The sequence below is a fragment of the Plutella xylostella genome, chromosome 19 (assembly GCF_932276165.1).
Source record: "Plutella xylostella chromosome 19, ilPluXylo3.1, whole genome shotgun sequence".
In the NCBI taxonomy this organism is placed as follows: Eukaryota; Metazoa; Arthropoda; class Insecta; order Lepidoptera; family Plutellidae; genus Plutella; species Plutella xylostella.
Window position 1 is genome coordinate 5,912,205 of NC_063999.1, and position 20,590 is coordinate 5,932,794.

Genomic DNA, 20,590 nt, shown 5'->3' on the forward strand with positions numbered 1-20,590 from the left:
TAATTTATTTAATAAATTTCTATAATTTTTACATAATTCACCGCGCGCCGCGAGGTTGTCCACCTGAAAGTTACAGAAAGTCAGTCAAAAGTCAACACAAATTCATTCAGCCATCCAATATTTTATACTATTTTACTGCTTGCTAGTTGCAGTGTCAAGGTTTTGCTGAATTCCAAATGAAAAGGTTTCTGCAAGCATTTTCCAAAGGTTTTTGTATTTTAAATAATAAAAAAAAACTTCCGATACTTGTTTAACAACGGCATGTCCTAATGTTAGAGTTGTACGAAGTAATTATGTCTCTTCAGGTAACTTTATTTCTTACCGACATAAAATCCTGAAACAAATGGAAAGTTGTTGTAAACTTGGTAAGAAAAACCAACCATGTTATATCTTGAATGTGATGTTATAGCTATAGCTAGGTGACAAGTTGCTTTGATTACTTAGGTAGTTATATAATATTAATCATAAACAAAAAATATATTTACCTTGGTCAGCTACTTGAACTGAAAAAGAAATAAAAAATAATTAAATACAGTCAGTAAGTAGGTATACTCGTAGGTAATTCATTGAGTGAAAATGTGTTTCTTGAAGGAATCAAGAGAGAGAAGAAAGGGCTTTATTACTTTGGGCATAAAACTAAACAGATTTTTAGTAATTTTAAGTGCCAATTTCTCCATTGTCGGTTATCTAACCGACAGGAATTGATTTATAAATGAAACGTCATCTCCATATAAAATTCATGACAAATGTGTCAAAAGTTAACCTCTACTCCCTGTTTATGCTCTAACCGAGAATGGAGAAATTGGCACTAAAGATGTAAGTGTGGAACCGTGATGACTAGTCGCACTAGACTGTCGCCAGTTTTTTTTAATTGACAACATTTCAAAATTTTATACAGTTGAAATTCAAAAACCATTTAGAGATATGGCTCTAATATTCACAAAAAAAAATGTTTCCGATTTTTCTATTGATTTATTTCAGAGAAAAAAATAAAAATCTAAATTATCATTCGTGACATCACGATGTGGCTTAATAATGAAACGCGCTTTTACTTCTAAAACATGAAAAAAAAAAACATGTTATGTCATTTTGACAATGACAATGACAAACATCACTCAAATGTCTGTCACTTTTATGCAATCAAAAACATAAATGTGAAATGAGAGCCAAGTTCAATATTATTATTGATTATTATATATGCCTTGGTTGTTGACTACAATGACAAAAGAAGTGAGATCTAAATGGGTGCCAAGTTCAATGGTCAGTCCAGAAATTTATTGTATTATTTACTTGTATTACGACCTACGGCGTTACGAGGCTCGTAACGCCATAGGTCCATTTATAAAGACAAATTTAAAAAACTTATTTAAAAAAACCAAAAGTCTCGAGATTTTATAAAATGTAGGTACAATATTCACTCAATTGTTTAACCGATCCGATCTGTTCCGATCGATCCGATTTGTTCCGATTTGATCCGATTTGATCCGATTTGATCCGATTTGATCCGATTTGATCCGATTTGATCCGATTTGATCCGATTTGATCCGATTTGATCCGATTTGATCCGATTTTATCCGATTTCATCCGATTTGATCCGATTTGGTCCGATTTGATCCGATTTGAGCTAATTTGATCCGATTTGATCCGATTCGGTTCGTTTCGATTCCACTCGATTCGATCCGATCCGATTTGACACCATCCGATCCGATTCCATTTGATTCGATTCGTTCCGATTCAATCTGATCCGATCCGATTTGATCCGATCCCATCCGATCCCATTCCATTATATTTACAGCTATCTTAGACTGTGTGTGAGATGTCCCCATATATATATTAATGTTATGCATCTCAAAGCCATTTCATATTTTTCGCATATTATGATAGTATAGTACCCATAAGAGTTTTGATCTATACCTACGTGAGTGAGTCAGTCAATGTTAAATATAAGTTTTTTGGACATTAATATCTAAATAACCGTTTGAGATACGCTCATGAAATTTAGAACACATATGTATCTCGTAAGTCTCAATATATGTGCCAAATTTCATACGTTTATATTAAATAGTTTTTATTTATGAGGGGGTCAAAAGTGCCTCGAAATGGTTCGTGTAATATTACACACGGTGCGGCTTGCCAGTTCTGTTTCTCGAACTTGGCTTGACACGCTACCGCGTGTCTAGATGTGTCCTTGTCAATGACGGAAGTTCGTGATTGGTCCTTGCCACAAAATAAAGTTGAAGTTGAAGTTGATTGGTCCTTGTTCATGTCAAGTTAATGACATCCAACTTTTTTTTTTAGGTTAGGCAGGCAACGAAAATATTTTTATCCAAAGCCTCGACGTGACGTCACTCATACTATAAATATTTTGAACTTTGAAATTTAAAAAATATATTAAGGGCCTGTACAGGGTGACGTGCCGCGCCAAATTTGGGTTTTCAATGCTCTTCACACAGCACACGCAGTGACACGCACACATGTAAGTTTGCACAGTGGGTCGATAAACTTTTACTCGCCAACTTTATTGACAATTATGTTCAAATATATTTTGGGTGATTTTAGGGTAAGTATAATTTTTAATTACACTGGTAAGCACCAGGAAAGAGTAGAAATTAATAGGGGTGTCACTTTTCTCTATACTCGGAACCCGATTAGATTTCTAAACAAATGTGGTATTTAAGGTAACGGGTCCATATATCGCGGTATTCAAAATGGCGTCCTTATTTCGAGTTATATTTATTTTCATGATTATTACTCATTTTAATAGGTTTGGATACTCTAAAATTACATTTAATCGTTCATTATCTTTAACTGAAACTACTTGATGTAGTAAATATGTTTAAAATTGCCTTAAATTACTAAAAACTCATGTAATGTGCCGTGAGGGCGACGCCGCCATGTTTTTCATACAAACGCGACCCGGCTTACGTAAGGCCAGCCATATTTAATAATTGTGTTTTTTAATATTTATACGACGTTCAACTTTGTAAATAGTTTATATTTAGTTTATTATATTCTTATACTTACATTAAATTTAAATTTTAACTCTTTTTAAACTAATTTAACCCCTTTAAACTCAAAAACAAAATACCTCGGTATAAGGGCCTGATTTTTATACGTTGTTCCTAACTCCGTGTTACCCTCGGTATAAGGAAAAATACTATGTCATGATTTTTAGCTTATAACTTTACAAATAATAACATTTGAAGTATATGCTTGATTACATAATAATAATGATGAACGTGACAAGCTTATAACCTAATTCGGCGGTACAAAATGTCCTCTAGGAATCTTAATATGACACGATAATTGTTGACCCAAAAATCATGGTTACATAGAAAACCTTAACTCAGTATGTATATTTGAAATGATAAAAAACAGTGTTATTTCATCGCTATTAACGTAAGTGATACATAATTTTACCAATATTTTATGTATGATTTGAGTAACAAATCTATGTTGTTTCTAAATCGATAATTTGATAACTCGGAATATGGATTATTAAAATACTTGCTGAACCCCTAATATGGAGTATGACATTTTACATAGGTAGGTACCTCGGAAATCGGAATATGACTACATCACACCTTCGCAGTGTCATCCGATGCCGTCATCAAACCATAAAATCAAGATGAATTAGCGACTTTCTTCCTAAATATAAAAGGGGTGTGGATAGATATGCCTGACTTTACGAAACTACTACTAGATACTACCTACTTATTACTCTTTATAAAAGAAGAAAGAAAGAAATTTGCAGACGTAAAACTTTATTTGGGTGAATAAAATAACACACACGACCGTGGAGTTTTTATAACACTTATATACACAATTGCCTAATTTCATTTCTGTATTTTATTTCCATTATCCTTCTACTTCGAGGTCTGATGGCCGTTGTAATATTGTTATCCCAGAATTCCCAGATAAATGAATGTCCTGTATACTGCATTTCATGTTTGGTTTAGGGGTCTGGTTGATTTTTTCATTTTCTTGTTGTTGTCACTGAAAAATAAAGTAAGTAGGTAAATTGTATGGATAGTTGACAGAATTAAGCTTATCCTTATAAGTTGGTACCCATTTTCACAAAACTTAGTGAGTTTAGAAACGAAAACGCTAGAACAAAAACCTAGGTTAGTAACTAAACTGATGCCAAATTACTGATAAAAACATAATAATATTTCCATTTTACGTAATTTCCTAAAATAATTCGCACACAAGCTTACCTTATCGATTTTCCAATTGCATATTGCAAATACAAACATAATAATTTAATAAAAGATGTTTGTTTTCTAATGTAAAGACTTAACAAAAATACTTTCAAAGAATAGCGGCAAACTTTTCGGCGGAAAATTGAACATGGCGCCGGCGCGCCTCCAGTCCAGCGCGCATGCGCCATAGAGATGTACCTAGTGCAATGTTCCTTGCTTCCGACCTATGCTTGAATGAAAAAATAATCGATGCTGGATCGATTCCTGGGTAGATACTTTTATTATAATCATATTCGTTTATGGTAAATACATTAGGTACTCATCGGAAATTAGTACTGATAAGGTATTTGGCTTTTGTAAGTATTCGATACTTTTCCTCATCCCTTACACATCTACTTTTATTACGTATCATCAACTTTTAAACATTTAAGTAAGAACATAAAATATCGTGGAAAAATTTTAGACCTTACTTAGATAAAAACTATAGTAAAAAATGTTTAAATCATTCGAGTTCAATAATCGATTATATTCGATTACTGTCACTATTTCATCAATTTACCCCATCTCTACTCTATTTTTTTTTTAATCGCTTGGAAAAGTCCATAGAACATCATAGAAGCATTATGAATATTTTTTCTAGCCAATGTTACCAGTTGCAATAATGAATTATGAAAATGTTACATAAATAATAGAAATTATCACGAAAACCAATATAAATGGAGAGTATTTAATTCTTTTCATTATTTTCAACTACTATTTAGAATAATTAAATTTATTTGGAGTACTTTAGGGTTAAAAAAGTATATCGATATTTTAGATTGTAATTTCCTTATGTTCATGGCCACACTCATGGAGCCACTGACAGGACTAACTCGGAATATGGAACAGGCTACCTCGGTATATGGAAGAAACCATAATCCTACCTCGGTATAAGGGCAAATCGACATGTGTAATAAATTATATTTTTTAAGTATAATTAATGTGTTATCAATGAATCTGTGTTAAGAAATATAAAATTTAACGTATATTCTTACAGAAGACAATATTTCACATCAATATTGATGGTTACAAATGCTTATTTTTCTTACTTACTTTCAAATGTTGTTATTTACCTCGGAATATGGACCCGTTACCTTACTTGTAGAAAGGTAACTACAGGTAGGTATTAAAGTATAGATAATAAGTTATACTAAACCGAAAGGGGATGACTCAAGGGGTCATTCTGAAAAACTTTGGTTCTACGAGTTTTGCAAATTCGAGAAAAAAATAATCGTTTTCCATGGTAAAAAGTCACGTGTCCACAAAGTTTCTATGAAAAAGGTTTTTTTTTTGTTAATTTTTAAAACTCGTAGAACAAAAGTTCAGAATGAAACCCTGTCTCACTTGTTTTTACCCGACTGCCGAAGGAGGAGAGTAATGTTTTTCGATTGTATGTATGTATGTATGTTTGTAAGTATATTTTTGGTAGCAGAAAAATATATTTTATTATTTTTAGGGTTTCGTACCTCAAAAGGAAAAAAGGAACAGTTATAAGATCTCTTTGTTGTCCGTCTGTCTGACTGACTGTCTGTCACCGCCCTTTTTCTCAGAAACGGGTAAAGATATCGAGCTGATATTTCGTATAGATATGGGGAGTACCCAAAAAAAAAATGGGGTACTCCCTCTCCCATACAAGTAAATTGGCGCTGATATTTTTTCCGGTTATTTTGATGGTGTAGGTAGGGTATCGTTAAATAGGTTTTTTAATATAATAGGTATAAAAAAGGTTAAAATATAATTATTTTGCTTTTACCCTTAAATTTGGGGACCACACCATAGACAAATCCTAATTAAAAAAATGATTTCAATGAGGCGTTTGTTAAAAAAAAAAAAAGTTCCTTTTTGGAGAAATAGATGGCGTTGTCTGGGGTTGTACCAACTTTCAAACCCTCAGAACACACTCAGATCACAATATGTTATTCTGTGAGGCTAACGAAATGTGAAAGTGACGTAGGTAGGTAGAATTGTAGTATTATTTTCTCTATGATGTCGATGTCACTGTTGCTTCAGCGTACAGCCTTTTCAAGTTTTCTCAGTTTCCTTGTGTTTCTCCTGTATTAATTGAGTTGTAGTTGAGCTATCTGCTCCTCCTGCCTTGATACTTAGCACTATCCCAAGCCACATGCAGTCTGAGCCTCGGAAGGATGGCTCGCGCTACCACCCGACATTTAATCACAACTAGTGAGTTCTTATTCTGAGTTTAGTACTCTTTGCTCTCTATGTAATTTTTGACAGTTGGTACACTGCGTTTTCACGCCATCTATCGGCTTACCCAAAAGCTCAACTGACAGCTGTCAAGGAAAACGGCTCATAGATGGCGTGATTTTATGTTGGATAACTCAGAATAAGAAGTGATGATATCTCAGAATAATAATGGTTAATGGTGCTATTCCACTGAGCACCGAAACCAGTGGGACGCTAGTGAAAAGTGGTCATAGAAATGCACTAGGGTAGACCCTGCTCCTAGAACAATGCATGAGTTTGTGATTTGTGTACGTGCGTGAAAAGCGGGGAGGGAAACTTTGAATATTTTCTTGATTTTTTTATTATTGATGCAATAACATTGAATTTAGTAAACCCAGTAAACATAACTAATCCAGAGAAAACCTAAAATATCTCTCTCTCTCTCTGAAAAACATACTTAATAGCCCAAACTCGATGCTTTTAGCTATTAACATCTTTGAAATAAAATTCAATCACCACCGTGTTACTGCCCTCATCAGATCCTCACGAGACCATACCTCAACCAGCACCATGAAACTGTGTTTTTGAATCCTTACCTAATGTTCCTACGTATTGTCATCACTTAGATCCATTCGCTATATTCCTGCTCCTCATCCCAGGGCCGTGGGGACCGGAGACACGTCAGCTTTTTAAAGACATCAGCAGCAGACTAATAGAAGTCTCAAGGGACCCTAGGGCTGGCACTTACCTATCACAAAGGCTAAGCATCGCTATACAGCGGGGTATCGCGGCCGGGGCGTCTTGGGTACCCTACCCGACAGTGACAGCGATCTGGCCAGCATCTTCTTTTTAGTTTAATTTTAATATTATATTAGTTAGTTTTAGTTAGGCATTAATAATTATAATTTAATCAAGAAGTACCATGTAACTAATAAAAAACATTATCATTTAATGTATTGAGTATATTATAAGAATTATACTTCCTCAATTTCAAATCAAATTATGTTGGTGTCATAAAAGTTGAAAAAGTGCAATGACAACCAATGTGCAGTGATTTTGTGTCTGTACACAATTAGATCGCGAGCTGTCAGTGCTGCCTAAACCGACGTGACCCTTCTTTGGAGGCCACCGGCCGACTGAGTCAAACGTCGCTTGTGTTTATGATTTTATAACACAGAAAGCCGCCATAGATATTTGTATGAAGATTTGAGGGAAAAAAATTGCTCAAGTTTGGGATTAATTTACACAAAATAGGTGTGTGTTCATTAAAAAACAAGGTATTTAGCGCCTAGTCCAAGCATTTATCTTTATAATTTAATAAGAATTATATGAAAATTCTTGATAATTACGACACAGTTGTTACAATACGGGAGTGTGATTTACTGGTTTTTCAGATTTAATTTACAGTTATCCATAAGCATTTACTTAAATTCGAATGATTCAGCACCTAGCTAAACTCTTCGGCTACCTGTGTGATTTTTTTCAAGACTGTAAAGCATCATTTACTACATAATTCTATGACAATGCCAACCCTCGATTCCCTATTGCCGACCCTTAAAGCATAGAAATATTAAGAAATAAAAAAATACAGGTCATCTAAATTTGTGATATCTTGTCGAAAATAAAATAAAATCGGTGAGCATTTTATTTGAAATGTTGTCAATTAGAAGTGAATGTCCTCTTACCTCCAGGTCCTGCCGCGTTGGCGTCGGCCACTTGAACTGTGAATATAAATGAAAAACAATTATTCATTATCAAAAAAGGCTTAAATAAAAACGGAATTTGACACACTGTATTGATACGGCGTTGGACAGCCTCTTGATAGCGTTTAGCAAGTGTCTAAGTTTTGATGATAAGATAAGACCCATATTTAATAAAATTAATATTAAGTAGCTCATAATAAGTACATTTTAGAATATGAATTTTCTGAGGTGTTTTTCGTCTTTAACATTTTTAAGTACGATACGATTAAGAAGATAGAAGGGGCTGCGGCTGCAATGTATCAGAACATAACCGTTGCAGCTATAGGAAAACTCTCAATATTTTTTTCCAACCTGAAGGGCAAAATATAAAATTCTCTATTGTATGTATAAATCATCATTATATTGACTAGGTTTTGTAAAAAGATTATTATTATGAAAAAAAATCTACGTACCTCCTGAGGCATCCGCTACTTGAACTGTGAATAGATAAAGTTACATTATAATAATAATTTTTATTATTATGATTAACATTATATGATTATTATGAAATTAGCATACTAAAAAATAAGAGTATTCCAGAAGAACATCTAAATATAAAAACACAGTGACGCAGAGTGCCAGCTACCGTCCCACCATCGATCGTACTCAACGAGTAGCAATCATCAATCTTGCTAAATCGGACACAACTTTTACAGATCTCAGCATAGAAGTAATAAAAAAGTCCTTGGTATTATATTACTTTTATACATACTTAATATATAATGGATCTGACAGATTGTCGATGAGTGTACGGTAGCAGGACTCCCAGGAACACAGAACACAGATCATCTTTGTATGACAATGCTTAAGTTATCCCTTGGACGAGCTACGTACTCTCAAGGATCATTTGGACTGACGACCTTAGGCGGGTGGCGGGTAGTGGTTGGATGAGGAAGGCCGAGGACCGAGTGTTGTGGCGCTCCTTGGGAGAGGCCTATGTCCAGCAGTGGATGATTATTGGCTGATGATGATGATGAAGGAACATTTATAAGTACTTCTCTGGGCAGTTAGTATGCATGTATAATTGTGCCTTTACATAGAGCCGTAAATCATTACTTGACTAGTGTTATAAACTCAATTAATGAGGCTGTACATACCTCCCCCGCCGCCGTTCGATACTTGGACTGCAAAATAAGAAACAACAGTAAGTAAAATAGTTTTTTTTTTATATAGATTGTATTACTGTTTTATAAGGATACTAAAAATTTCTAGTTATATAGGATGTTGTAAAGAGGGTAAATTAAGCCTAAACCTATGCAGCATGTTATATCTAAGTCCGAAAATGAAATTAGAATGTCAAAATTCGCGAAAAAAAACATAGAAAATATCTCCATAGTAAAAAGTGAAGAAAGGGCTTTTTTATTTTTAAAGATATAGAAGTACTTAATACGGAACCCGTGACGACTAGTCACACTTGGCTGTCGCCAGTATTTTTGAATTAGAAGAAAATATACGTACCTCCAGATCCTGAAGCACTGCCACTGGCATCGGCCACTTGAACTATAAATATAAATAAAAAACAATGTAGGTATTATCATCAAGAAAAGTTTAAACTAAAACGGAATAATTAGAAATATTTATTCGGCTTTGGACAACAGCCTCTTAGCAAGTGTTTAAGTTTCATATTTAGTACATAAATATTCACTATCTCATAATAAGTACATTTCGGAATATGTTTTTTAAGGTGAGGTTTTTCATCTTAAACATAATTTAACTACGATGCAAAAGATAGACGGGGCTGCGGCTGCAATGTATCAGAACGTAACTCTTGCAGCTGTAGGAAATCATTCCTAGCAGAGTAAGGGCCTGTTTCACAATGTCTGGTTAGTGGCTACCTGTGAGATAAAATACTGTATAAAAAATAACTACAGAGAGTGACAGCATGTCTTTTATCTCACAGGTAACCTCTAACCAGACATTGTGTCATCATCATCACGACCCATCAAGTCTCCCCACTGCTGGGGCACGGGTCTCCTTCCATTGAAGGAAGGGTTTTAAGCCTAGTCCACCACGCTCTCCTAGTGCGGGTTGGTGGACATTGTGTAACATGGAGTAAGTATCAATATTTTTTCGAATCTTCAGATGAAAATATAATTTTATACTGCATTAATCATAACTATATTTACTAAGTGTTTTAAAAAGAAATAAAATAAAAAATGTACGTACCTCCTGAGCCATCGGCTACTTGAACTGTGAATAGATAAAGTTACATTATAATAATTTTAACAGTTAAGTTTAGACAGCAGCTAGATTAAGCTATTGAGCATGTATAATAAAATTGTACTGTAAAATGTATAATTGTTCTGTACAATGTACGTAGATCGAGCCACAAGTCAATATTACTTCACTAGACTAGTGCTATGAACTTATGACTAATTTTAATAATGAATTGGAAATAATTATAATATTACATACCTCCCCCGCCGTTCGATACTTGGACTGGAAAATAAGAAACAGGTGTAAGTAAAATAGTAAAAAAAAATTGTACCTATACAGTAGGTACTTAGATTGGGTTACAGTTCTATGGGGATACTAAAATATCTGCATAATAATAATTGTGAAATTTGATACACATGAGTAGGTATATATTTATGAGGACGGAAATTGGATCACTTTCTCACTGACACTCGCACTTTTGTCAGCAACCTCCTATCTTGGGATGTATAGTGTTATTTATTATTAACAAGCTGTTCCCGTGAGCTTTGCTTCGCCTTAAAAAGTTTCCTATTAGCCAATGTGTTAATACAGGGTGTCAGCTAACTCCTTGCCAAATTTAATTAAATCGGTTCAGCCACAACAGTCACAAACATACACAAATACTCACTTTCGCCTTTATAATATTATTAGTAGGTTACTAGGATAGGAATAGTAGTTTTTAAATCACTATCAGGTTCGTGTATATTGTATAACAATAGGTTCGTATGAATAGGGTAACTTGATAGAGTCTGTCTGCTACTATTTGTGAATTTGAAGTAAATTTCCTCACCTCCGTTTCCTGACCCCGCAGCAGCATCAGCCACTTGAACTGTCAACAAACAATAACTTGGTATATTATCTCGTCGACTCGTGACGATAAATAAGGTACAAAATCATACTAATACCGCTCAGGATAGTTCGGTAACAAAACTTTTTTTCCGCAATTTCTAGCTTTCTAGAGTTTGGCATTGTTGACATTGCAATGGCAGAATAATATTTACTTGGTAACTCGTATAATTTACAATAATGATTAAGAATGTAGAAAAAAGTTCGAATCGTTTCAAAAATACATATATACGTGTATTATTGTAATTGTTACTCCAATTGTTTTATTGCTGTCACATGATTCGGTTGCAAAGTTAGCGCCGTCGTACTCTATATTATTATGTGCTATCAGTGAGGGTTAATTTACTATGTACATATCCATAAGAAATGCTAAGATACAAAATGAGTGTTCTTGTTATAAAAAAATATGAAAAAAGTACATACCACCACTGGCATCCGCCACGTGAACTGTGAAATGACAAAATTCATTTTAAAGTCTTCACTGAAAAATAACTGTATAGACTTCAGTAACATATACAATTATACATATAATAATCATTGAAAAGATGGCTCAGGAGTTTCTTGCCTCCGTTCTTCTCCTTAGACAGAAAGAGCTGTACTTATTAGATTTTATAATAAGCTTCCAACAGAAGTTGCTCAAATGCCAGAGAATAAGTTTAAGTGTTACATTAAAGAGAAACTCAGTAAAAAAGCTTATTATAAAATTGATGATTACTTAGTGGACGTTAATGCATGGCTGTGATAAGTAGTTAGCTCTGCTCATATTATTATAATAATAATTATTAAGCTTATATGTATTGTATACCAACTAGTTTTAAGTCTTTTTTTGAAAAGATGGCTCAGGAGTTTCTTGCCTCCGTTCTTCTCCTTATACAGAAAGAGCCCCCCCTTATCCGAACGGAGAGTAATTTGTAAAAAATTACGTTCATCAGAAAATTTTATATTTGTACGATGAATAAAAAATTTTGACTTTGACTTTGACTTTGAGAGCCCCCCCTTATCCGAACGGAGAGTAATTTGTAAAAATTGATGTTCATCAGAAAATTTTATATTTTTACGATGAATATTTTTTTTTTGACATTGACTTTGATTTAATAAGAATCTAGTTGCAAATTGTAAATATTTAATTAAGCTTAAGTACTTAGTTAAGATTTACAAAATATACTTGCAATGTTTGTTTTTAATATCTTGACATAATTTGGGCAATGATAAAAGGTCAAGATAATATCCAAAATAAACTACTATCATGTTTTTTGTTGCTCACATCTCAGTATTCTAGCACAGCTCTGGAATGCCACTAGATTTCTATCAGTAGGCTGGAGTAATAGTCCTATGCCTATCATATGGGCGTTGATGATTTTTATGGGAATTAAACTAGCTATGCCCTACAGGGCACTAAGTTAAGGACCATGTGTACATAATATTAAGACCAATTAATGTTCATACTTACATAGTTGCAATAAATATATTACTCTTACTATAAATAAATGATCCACTACACCAAAACACAAAATAAAACAAGTAAAGTAAATTAAAACTTAAAAATAACCAAATGCATATTCAAATTCATGCAATAACAATAATGGCGATTCTGAATGAACTAAATTTCGAATTACACTCACGGGCAATGAAAAAGTATCACTCATAAAATACCAACACCAAACGACCCTTATTTTTTCAAACATATAATTTAAAATTTGAATGTTGCAGAAGACGTCATTAAGCTAGCCTTTACCGTATAGGAGTAATTTGGTGCTTTTCTCAGTGACACCTATTCTAATAGTATGTAAAAAAAATGGTTCGAAATTGCACTTAATGTTTTTTTGTGTAACAACTCTTTTTCCATATTCATCACGACCCATCACGTCCCACTGCTGGGGCACGGGTCTCCTTCCAATGAAGGAAGGGTTTTTTTTCGGCCTAGTCACCACGCTGGCCTCTTTTTCAATATTGCAATTTTAAGCTTAGATTGTTGAAGTGTAGTTACCTCGTGCGGAGCTGCAGGCCACGAGCGCGAGCACGCCCAGGAATAACTGAAAACAATTATTTACTCGTTAGTCGTTACTACTCGTAATATATAGATAACAGATACCTTCACTACAGCATATCTATAAGCCACGAAGACTTACAAAATAACTTTATGAAAATAAATTATGCAGGTAGGTACAGTCCAACTATAAAGTCGTGAGAACGGAAGTGAATCCTAACTAATTCTTTAAGATCGAATTTAATCGATCTGTTACATTTATTAAAGGACAAATCAAACGGTATTTTATTTATAAAATGTATGTAAAAGTACGTAAATAACTGATGATCATAAAAAGTCTTAGTAAAATCGCACTCTTTGATGTCAGAACTTTATAATTTGACTGTAAGTATATTTGTTTTTAATTAATATAGTTATCAAAGTATAATTTATATTTTCGAGATATGCACTATAAATAAACACATTTTCATTTTCCACTAATTCCAAACAAGAAAAGCTTACCGTGAATTTGAACATATTTTCAGTTTAGCGTTTACAACTTGGGAGGTAAGTACACGAAAGTAATTGACTTAACAAAAGAGCTTGTTAAACTGTCAAGCCGAATGGTAGAGCAAATATTTTTATACCATCAGCGGTATTGACTAATGCGACGGACGACAGATAACCTTCGTGACCTGGACGCACCAGCCGGCGGTAAAAGCTGGGAATTAGTGGAATATTGTGGAATACAAAACTATTGCAATACCTAGGAAGTAAGGATCAGTATGAAGGAAGGAACGGTGCTAAGCAGTTAGTATTAGTAGGCACTAGGCACTGACCGATTGAAGCTATCCTCGGATCAGCTCAAAATGGAAATAGAGTCACTCCCTACTATATTACAAGTAAGTAAATTAAACATGGTATCAAGGCTTTGGTTGGGTTTTTCTGTATTATGTGCAAATACCCTGTAGTTATCTCTTTTTTTTTTTTTTTTTTTTTTTTAAAGATTTTATTATCACTCCACAGACTTTATGTCCGTGCCTTTTTGAGAGATCAATATATTGTGAGAGTTTGGTTGTTTTTTGTCTTCATCTTTTAACTACTCACTACTCAATGTGGAAGCTTATAATATATATATTTTATCTTTTATATATATATACCTATATATTATTAATAATTATTTTTTTTTGCACTCCTGGAGGAAAATCTACACAGACACCTGGGAAGGGGACCCAGGTAGTGTCGGCCTTTAACCGACTAAAAACCCCCAGTTGTGCATTACTTGTTTTTTTTTTTTTTTTTTTTTTTTTTTCTTTGTTTCACACAGTCACACTTACAATTATAATGGCAACAAACATTTGAAGGGTAGGGCCAGTGTCAGCTGTCTTCAGAGAACTTAACAGACGCCTGTCAGTGGCCACACACTCCTTTTGTCATCGCTGTTGTTTTGCCTTGTGTTAATGTGTGACAGTGTTCTTAAAACTATCTTAATTTTATTGGTTAGTTCTTATACAGATAATATTAATTCATGATATACTATACAATACCTACATATCAAAACTATACAATACATGCTATATACTATACATAACAAAACTATAAAATACATGCTATACGGTTTGGCCGTCAATATAAAATTAAAATCAAAATTCTCCTATTCCGCTCCATTTTGCGTTGCCAAAAGCCTTGATTGCTGGGCAACGACCTCTTTGTCCCGATTTTTTTTTTTTATTGTAGTTATCTCAGTTTCACGATGAATCGTTCTAGCATCGCGTTACCGTCCAGAATAACTGTGATTTGTTTAAATGTTTAATTTGGCAAAATCACCGTGAATATTTTGAATACGATTATCTATGGTGTTTTTGTTACAGGTAAGTACTATTTTGTACCTTTATGTTTGAGCTATTCATTACTGAGGATTTCCTGCCAGTGTGGTCTATAAGGACATTATGAAAAACGAAGTTTCGGAGTGCACTTTAGCTAACCTCGTCTCTTTCTCGTTTTATTAATCTATTACCTACGTTTTACTAATACATAATATTCAAGCTCAATATTCTTATAATATATGCTGTTTATAACTTCTTATATTTATTTTTATAAAGTCTCCAGATAAGAACATGTAATCTTCGCGTTAAATTTAACTGGTTTTCCTGTAGATAGCAATGTTACCTATATGTAGTCTTAAAAAACCTAAATAGCGGGGAGATGCCACGAAAACAAAATATTTACTTACAATAATGCGACATAACTATACATTTATCTGAAGTTTTGCATGCATTTGTGTATGTGCTATCTCAGAGCCACACTAAGTGTAACTTTGTGTATTAAGATCCTTTTTTTTATTATCTAAAGATAAGTATATAAGTAGGTAGTTTATTTTGGAGAAGGTTTTTAAATTTTAGATATGTGTAAATCAGGTCATATTTGTTAATTTCCCGGCAGCATGTAATATCATGTACTTGTTATTCTATGGTATAATATACACCCTGTAAGCGTGTTTTGCGATAAAGTTGCTTTGTATTATTTTGTAAGAGCAATAAGTTACAGATCGGCAATGTCTGCTAATGAAAAAGATTTACTCTGTATTATTATCTATTTACCAATAACTTATGTATGTAACATGTACTTACCATGACCTCACCATAAATGTGAGATTTAAGAAATTTACGGAGCCTTTGTGATATATGGTGGTAGAGTAATAATATGAGTTATGATTATGACATATAGGCTAATAATATTTATTGTGCGTCTAATAAAGAACATTTCATTTCATAACACACACTAGGTCTAAATATTTATTAAGCCTATAATACATATTTGTGTTACAAAGTAAATCTTACATAAGGCGGTACTCATGGTTGATTTGATTTTTCATAAAAAATATTGGTATTTTAAAAAATATACTATTAACGTGTCCCACTGTTGGGCAAAGGCCTCCTTATGTTTGTTCCATCCGCATCGACGCTACTTATAGGAAAAATTAAGTTTATATAAAGCAAAAGCATAGGTACTATTAGAAAGGCAAACAATGACCATGCAAATCGGCAAAATTTTTAATTTGCAAGTCATCGCTTTGCGAGATTTCATCTCCATATCAAAATCAATCTTATCTATTTAAAACATTTTAAAATTTAAGCCTATTTAGGTACTACAAAGATTGTTAAGAACTTGAATGAGTATCAGATAGTAGTAATTATAAAGTGTTTTACCATACCTAGATAAAAATCTGTTGCCAAATGTATCAATATTTTCTTATCCTTTTGAATCTCTCAGATTACGATGGAGATGGTCCTACGACAATCCGGATATACGAGTAGTTAGGTACTTAGCCTTAGACACAGTACTTTCCTGGCTTCCTCCACGGAAGTGTAGCAAGAGTCAACACACTTTAACATTATTAGCATCAAAACTAAAACAACACGTACATTTCTTGATGTCTCTCAGAACAAGGAGTCGACCTCGACAAGTTCAGGTTTTGAGGCTTAGGGTCAAGGCTTTATAAAATACACTGGACAATGTTTTTTTAAATTATATTATGTTTTAATTTTAATGAAATAAAAGATTTAAATAAAATACCTATAAAAAAACTGTACTAGAACTATACTACATACAGTATCTATAAACCTGTACGCTAGTATCTATAAAATACAAGAAACAGTACTAATTAGAACTATACTACGAGTATATACAGTATCTATATACTTCTACGCTTTTACTCTGGAATATTCCTACTTCTCTAACTAGAAACAAGAAGGATGTACTCGTTAGCATTGAAAAGGCTCCTCTACAAAGTAGCTAATTTGGTGCTATGTCACTGGAACTTTTTCATTGCTTGCTAGTTGCGTGTGTACTTACGATTACGTAAATACAATACAATACACTTTATTTGCACCACGAACAAAAATTCCAAAAAAAAAACAAAACTTAAAAACAGTAACAGTACAAAGAGCGGCCTTATTGCTTATAGCAATCTCCACCAGACAACCTTTGGATGGAAGTGAGTGAGTCTATATGATTGTGAGGTAGTAAATAATTGAGGAAACTTTTAAATAATACAAATAAAACAAAGCTGCTCTGATTCGTAATTAATTTCAATGTTTAAAAAGTGAACCTATTGGGTTTTACCTCACGATATTTTTAATTTTATGAATCCTTAATTGATTACTTTATTGGTTGGCTCGTTTTCGCTGGTTCGTCAGTATGACGTCAACAGATCCAGAAGTTATTGATGTAAACAAAAACAAATAAACACCAATGCATGGTCAGGTCTTATGGTTTTTTCCGTAATAATTTCGATTATATTCGGAAATATGTAATGCTTATTTGACTATGACCACGGTTATTCTACATCTTGAAACATAAATAAATATGAAGTACGTTTATCATCTTTCTTACGAAGTTTACCATAGCTTCATGAATTTCATGATAGACATACTTACCTAACTTGTACTTTAAAAAAAAGGTACTCTTAACAGTTGTTATTTTTTTTATTGACAATTATTGGCCCTAACTTATATTTGATTAAATATACAAAGTCCATACGATTATACAAATACATTACGCTTAACATAACATTTTTTTTTAACATAATAAGAACACGTGTAGGGTCCACAGTGTGTCTACTACCAACTCTCCACGACCAAAGACTAATTTATTTATTTTCCATTAATATCACGTAGGTAATTCTGTATAATGTCCGTGGCTACACGGGAGACAGCCCCGAGTGCTCAAATTCGCGTGGTGTAGAGTTTTTTTTTCCGGTGTCAGCAAACATTGAGATCAACGCTCACAGTTTGATTAGTTAGCAAACTTATTCACACATAATTTTCCTTGTCGGTCACGTATATATAAAAGAATCTCAAAATATATCCGCTAACACAGTATTTTTAGCATAGTTGACACAGAAGGAACTCAACAATGTAAGTTGTTTTTTTATAAAGCAGGCACTTAAATATTTTTTTATAGATTTTATAATTTGAGATTCTGTTTTTATAATGAAGTGTAATTAAAATACTCTGAAAAAGTTTCGTTTGCCGTATTTTTTATAGTAAAGTATAGCTGGAGTTGAGTTTCCTAAATACCTATGTCGCTATAATCGCGAAGGTATACTCTCCTCTTAAATATAGCCAGTCTGATTAGCGACAGTCACTATAATACTCGTATAATGACACTACACTCAGGAACCTTTCGTCATGCATACCATCATTACAGCCCAAGGAAACCAACTCATACTTTGTTTGTGGTAGACTAATAACGTAAAAATCGGGTAATAATTGCAAACATCGAATAAAGACTATTTCAAATTTGTCCTCAGCTCTACACCATGCAGACCGTGACTCTCCTATGCCTAGTGGCGGCGGTGGCGGCGGCGGCGGCGGCGCCCGCGGACACGTACGACGCTAAATACGACAGCTTCAACGCTCACGAGCTGGTGCAGAACCAACGCCTGCTGAAGAGCTACGGCAAGTGTTTCCTGAGCAAGGGGCCCTGCACTGCCGAGGGATCCGACTTTAAGAGTGAGTTTTTAAACATGATTATCCAGAGGTAGAATTAATTTTTCGGGTTCCTGAACTACATTCACATGATAGGTAAATAAATATAGCTTGACTGGGTGCTCTAAAGAGACTTGGAGACGGATTGGGAATAGTTTACGGTTCCTTCTTCTTCTTATAGTGCCTCTCCATCATTGAAGGTTGGCAGTCAGCTCTTTGCAGCGCTCTCTATTCCTGGCTGTTTTAAATAATTCTTCCACGGTTTTTACACCGGTCCACTCTTTGATGTTGCAATTACAGTTCCTGCCTCTAGAGATATTTATGTTGGCTTTTTAGAAATTAACGTTTCTTATGTTTCTGAAAAAATATTCTAATAAAGATTAGTTTTAAAGTTATAAATGGGTGCCACACTGGTTGGTTACAATTATACCAATATCGTCAAAAACCAAGCAATAGAATAGCTCAATTGCATCAAAAACATTGATTGATAATGAATGAGTAAATTTTTGTATTCATTCAAATTTATAGATCGAACATCACTAACCAAGCTCTTCTCCCTCAGGAGTGATCCCGGAAGCGCTGAAGACGACTTGCGGCAAGTGCACGCGCAAGCAGCGCGAGCTGGTGCGAGTCGTGGTGAAGGGCTTCCAGGAGCAGCTGCCGCAGGTGTGGACCGAGATCGTCAGCAAGGAGGACCCCAAGGGAGAGTACAAGGACTCCTTCGCCAAGTTCCTCGAAGGATCTGATTAGAAACTCTAATGAAAGCTGCTCTAACCTCTGTGGCCCTGGTACAATGTTGCTGACTCTGATTAAGAACTCTATAATGACAACTTTTTCAAACATCTGTGGCCCTGGTACAATGTTGCTGATTTCTGAAACAAACTGCCGCTTTAACAATAATAATTATGTTTTGATGAAGAAAATGCATAATTGGGTCCAGAGGTGAGATGCCTGTAGTCTTAGATACCTACCAATGCATCACAAATTAATAGGTTTACTTAAAATGTTGTTACAGAATTGGTTACGTTTAAATGTATTTATTGTACCTACCTAATGTGGATGTGGTGACATGTGTGTTAATTTAATGTGATATTCTGTGATGTCATTTTGTTATTCTTAAGTTATATTTTAATAAATAAAAAAATATTTTTTGTAGTTCTGTCTTTGCTTTCAAAGTATTCCAGTGTACTAGTAATATGAATATTGACTCAATACCTACCTATATTTTTTATTCAAATCACAATATTACGCGTATTATGTACCTAAATATCTATCTCTTTGTTCATTTAAAAACATTATGCTCCGCTGATTCCAATATTTAAGATAAACATATAATTTTACTATGTACTTATACATAATTAACTAATAATATTTTTAGTACCTAGGTATGTTTTTAAACCAGGAAAACGCAGAACAGGTTATTTCAATTTATAGTGGACATATATTTTAATTAAATCAGATACTATTGGACTTTGGATGTGCCCGAAAAATGGCAATGCGTTGCAGGAAACACTTTTTTATTTAATAAACAAAAAACATTCTGAACCCTTTTCTATCTTTATATTGATCTAATATTTATTTATTTATATTATCTATTTCCCACCATTCAATTTAATGGGGTGTCATATTCATATTCATAAATAACAGTTTCTGTATTGTAGGCTCTACTTTAACCTGAGTTCGGGTTGATAACTGATAAAATGATCCCTTTAAATCCCAAATATCTATTCTCTTTTGGTGTGCACTTCAGGTTTGACAAACAAACAAACTGCAAACACTAAGCTATTATTGGTGTTAGATGTTATATCATTTAACACGTATTACGTAAACACGTGACAGTGATATTTTGACTTTGAACGTGTTAATTAAAGTACCTAATTGATGATAAAAAATCTAGCATTTCTTGAATTTAGAAATTAAATA

The 20,590-nt window shown here is 33.7% G+C and overlaps 2 protein-coding genes across 6 annotated transcripts; one reads left to right on the forward strand and one right to left on the reverse strand.

The window, feature by feature from the left end:
• Nucleotides 1-32: 32 nt before the first annotated feature.
• LOC105392900 lies at nt 33-13,852 on the reverse strand. 5 transcript variants are annotated; one of them, XM_048627678.1, is made up of 13 exons: nt 13,698-13,851; nt 13,197-13,242; nt 11,633-11,656; nt 11,154-11,192; nt 10,583-10,606; nt 10,334-10,357; nt 9,626-9,667; nt 9,265-9,291; nt 8,581-8,604; nt 8,111-8,146; nt 486-503; nt 323-334; nt 33-63 (listed from the first exon to the last, which is right to left on the reverse strand). In XM_048627678.1, exons 1-13 carry the CDS (start codon nt 13,710-13,712, stop codon nt 38-40), a joined length of 357 nt encoding a protein of 118 aa, XP_048483635.1. In that variant the 5' UTR covers nt 13,713-13,851; the 3' UTR covers nt 33-37. The 5 variants fall into 5 exon arrangements, with proteins under 5 accessions (XP_048483635.1, XP_048483636.1, XP_048483637.1 ...); XM_048627679.1 differs by lacking the exon at nt 10,583-10,606 and having other exon boundaries at nt 13,698-13,852; XM_048627680.1 differs by lacking the exon at nt 9,626-9,667 and having other exon boundaries at nt 13,698-13,852.
• Nucleotides 13,853-17,941: 4,089 nt separating this feature from the next.
• Nucleotides 17,942-19,822, forward strand: LOC105392899 (allergen Tha p 1-like). Its single transcript, XM_048627672.1, has 3 exons — nt 17,942-18,094; nt 18,490-18,691; nt 19,230-19,822. The coding sequence occupies exons 2-3, from the start codon at nt 18,499-18,501 to the stop codon at nt 19,415-19,417; spliced, it is 381 nt and encodes a 126-aa protein (XP_048483629.1). The 5' UTR covers nt 17,942-18,094; nt 18,490-18,498; the 3' UTR covers nt 19,418-19,822.
• Nucleotides 19,823-20,590: the final 768 nt, after the last annotated feature.

Coding starts and splice junctions, on each gene's coding strand:
- LOC105392900 (XM_048627678.1), bottom strand. Junction 11,193..11,632: donor CGTGGCGGATGCCAGTGGTG/GTATGTACTTTT, acceptor GTTTGTTGACAG/TTCAAGTGGCTGATGCTGCT. Junction 8,605..9,264: donor ATCGAACGGCGGCGGGGGAG/GTATGTACAGCC, acceptor ATCTATTCACAG/TTCAAGTAGCGGATGCCTCA.
- LOC105392899 (XM_048627672.1), top strand. CDS start 18,499: ATGCAGACCGTGACTCTCCTATGCCTAGTGGCGGCGGTGGCGGCGGCG. Junction 18,692..19,229: donor CGAGGGATCCGACTTTAAGA/GTGAGTTTTTAA, acceptor CTTCTCCCTCAG/GAGTGATCCCGGAAGCGCTG.